The following is a 3,227-nucleotide window of genomic DNA, read 5'->3' on the forward strand; positions in this document are numbered from 1 at the left end:
AATGGGGGTTACGCTTTTCTCCCATGTTGTTCAATATTTTATCTTCACAATTACAAAGCCACCAGCAAACCAAATAATTAACCAAAAACGTGTTTGTCAGAAATAAAACACCAAAATTATAAAACTTTTAATTTTGAAAAATACATGCATTGAGAACAAGATATGTCATATTGTTTCTTGAAAGTATTTACATTTTAAATTCAAAAATGTTTTCAAATAAGATTTAGATAAGAAACAATGAAATGACATAAAACACTGATAAACAAGTTTACTCAAGTATCCTATCAGCCGCCGAATCTCTTGTACTCAGAAGCAGTAAAATACAGTATCCAACATCTCAAAACAAATTTACACACTTTGAAAATCCAAAAAATTTACAGAATGAAGAATAAAAAAAAGGAAAAAAAGAAAGAAAGAAAGAGAGGAGGATGTGGGAGAAGAAGGAAGAAGATGGGTTTAGTGGAAATCATGTTGACCCAAAACAAACAGTATCTGCTTCGACGTCACCTCTCACCCTTATTCCCTTCGATTCCCTCATTTTCACTTTTCTTCTATATCTCTCTCTCTCTCTTTGCTTCCTTCCTTCCTCATACACAGTTCTTCTCTGTTCGTCTCCCTCTTATTCTCTAATCTGTAAGTTTTTATTCATTCTCTTATTCTTCCTTCTTCTGTTTACGATTTGGTTCCTTCTGTTTTGTTTCTCCAAGATACCTTAATTGCATTAGTGGGGTAAAGGGGGGCAAAAGTCCTAATTTTTTTCGTCTTTATTCTACTGATGATCCTGTTTTTGATTTCCCTGTGATAAAGTATTGATTTTTATTTTCGTTTCTTGCTAGGATTTGAATATTTTCGTCAATTACATCTGGGTTTTGGTCCAATTGAAGGAATCTGTGAATCGTCGTCTTGGGTTTTCTCAATTAAGAAGAAAGCTCCATACTTTAGGGTTTTGAATTCACCTATTGAATTGCTTAGTTGTAGTTGAAGGAAGCAGAACCTGGTCAGATATATATAGTGATTAACACTTTGTTGTTGTCTTCAGTTTTTTTGGTGATGGATTCTTGGAGCTACGGGAGAAGTGTGTTCTTGGGAAATGGAACTCTCTTACCTTCTGATTCTTTTGCTGAGAATAGAAATTTTGGACAGAGTCTCTCTAATGGATTGGAGAATGATCATCATCATCATGTGTTGATTTCTGACTTGGCTGGTGATTCCAATGGATTTAGTGCTGTTTCCATTAGCAAAGTGGTTCCTTCCAATTTGTTGCACGAGGAGGAAGAGGAGAAACAACAATCTTCTTCTTCTTCAAAGCTCTCTAGTCAGGAATTGTCTAGGATAGATTTCAAACTTAGGAGCTTTTTGGATTTAGGAAACGATGATGATACCTCCTCTAGAGGTTTTGCTCCTCGAGCTTCAAACCTGTGCTCTCAGAAGCCCTTGTGTCAAGTGTATGGGTGTAATTTGGATCTGAGCTCTTCCAAAGATTACCACAAAAGGCATAGAGTTTGCGACACTCATTCTAAAACTTCTGTGGTCATAGTTAATGGTCTTGAACAGAGGTTTTGTCAGCAGTGCAGCAGGTTTTCTTCTTTCTCCTCTCAAGTTGTTTTACATGTTCTGTAGTTCGTTCAATGTTTTTAACATATAATGGACCATGATTGTTTGTTTCTTTTACTTTTTTCTTCTGGTCAGGTTTCATTTCCTCTCAGAGTTTGATGATGGCAAAAGAAGTTGCAGAAGGCGATTAGCCGGTCACAATGAGCGACGAAGGAAGCCTGCATTCTATTATTTACCGGGGAAGCGCCATAAGCTTCTTCGCACCTCTCAAGGTACAGGTCTTGCCTTTCCCTTTCGATTTTGTTGTACTATTGAAATAGCAAACTTGAATCCATTCTGTATTTTACCATCTTCCATTTAGCCTAATATATATATATATATATGTGTCAATAGGTGTGGTAGGCAACAAGTTTCTGGAGAATTCATCAGTCAATGACTTCTCGTTGGTCTTGCCAGAAGAGTTTCCCGGTACTTTCTTATACAGAGTAATCGATGAGCACGACCACCATGCTAGTAGTAGACTCGTGAGTTTCAAAGATGAACCTACTTGTTCCATGTTTCCTGCGGTTGGGCAAAACAGCAGCAGGATTTATGAATCTAAACCAGCGGTTCATTCTCCGGAAGTATCCTCTATTTGGGACTTACATGAGTCGGCGTCACGCTCTACTTGTGCTCTCTCTCTTCTGTCAGCTCAGTCCCAACAACAACACATCCCTGAAACTCCAAACACAACTTTCTCAATCACCCAACCAAATCACTCACCAGTAGACTTTAATCAGATGGAACGGTTATGGATCGATCCTGGCAAGACCAATCCTGCTGGATCTAGTTCATGTACCGTAAAAGGATCATCCACTGTTGATCTACTACAACTGTCATCACATCTGCAAAGAATCGAACAACAGAGGAACTTTACTGATGATGTGAAGCAAGAATATAATGAGCTTTATTTCACTGGCTCCTAACAAAAAGGTTGCAAACATTCTTATTCCTTTGAAACCGGTTCAAGTTTCTTGAAACAGTTCTTGACAAGGACAAGTCTTGCATGGTTTGATTAGTTTGTGAATTTGGTGAGATGAATTAGATTAGAGGAATGAAGATCAGATCATGTTACAAGTGTTATTGTAATTTGTAACTGTTCTTGTTTATTATTATTCACCAGTCAATAATGTTCTGAAGAAATATAGATTCAGATATCTATGCCTTCTTCTTTTTTCACACAGTGTTTCAGTCTTTTTATTTGTTCAGACAATTTTGTATATATAATTGTTATGATGATTCGCTGAGAAAAAGTGAGCTTTCACTTTTGTTTTGTTCTGTAGTCTGTACACACTCACGTCATATGAGATTCTCGAATTCGAAGTTTACGATGTTGAAAGTTGCAAATCCTTGGAAAAACAACAAGTGTCCTTGATGGAATTGAGGAATAGGCAGATAGATTTTGATAGGATTAAGACAAATAAAGACCAGACATAAACGTCCAAAGGGACATAGCAAGTAACGTTACTTTCAAATCTAAGACAGACAGAAATGTAAAGTCATAAAACTAAGGCAACATCATTTTCTGCAACATGATGACATACAAAAGAAGAAAATACATTACAACAACAACACACAAGATGAGAGAAACGACTCCGTAATGTAGCTACTCGCACACGTGCATGCGTTTGTTA

General features: G+C 36.9%; 1 protein-coding gene across 5 annotated transcripts in view; it reads left to right on the forward strand.

Moving 5' to 3' along the window:
- Positions 389 to 3,227, forward strand: part of LOC104701541 (squamosa promoter-binding-like protein 6) — a 3,602-nt gene continuing 763 nt past the window's right edge. The window contains exons 1-5 of one of the 5 annotated variants that reach the window (XM_010417244.1): positions 563 to 633; positions 837 to 943; positions 1,040 to 1,577; positions 1,690 to 1,826; positions 1,948 to 2,859. In XM_010417244.1, the coding sequence (XP_010415546.1) occupies positions 1,051 to 1,577; positions 1,690 to 1,826; positions 1,948 to 2,519 (1,236 nt within the window). In that variant the 5' untranslated portion in view covers positions 563 to 633; positions 837 to 943; positions 1,040 to 1,050 and the 3' untranslated portion in view covers positions 2,520 to 2,859. Of the gene's footprint in view, positions 634 to 836; positions 1,578 to 1,689; positions 1,827 to 1,947; positions 2,860 to 3,227 lie in introns of those variants that run through there. The other 4 variants (XM_010417241.2, XM_010417240.2, XM_010417239.2 and 1 more) reach the window with 4 other exon arrangements.

This window comes from Camelina sativa, chromosome 7 (assembly GCF_000633955.1).
Source record: "Camelina sativa cultivar DH55 chromosome 7, Cs, whole genome shotgun sequence".
NCBI classification, from domain to species: Eukaryota; Viridiplantae; Streptophyta; class Magnoliopsida; order Brassicales; family Brassicaceae; genus Camelina; species Camelina sativa.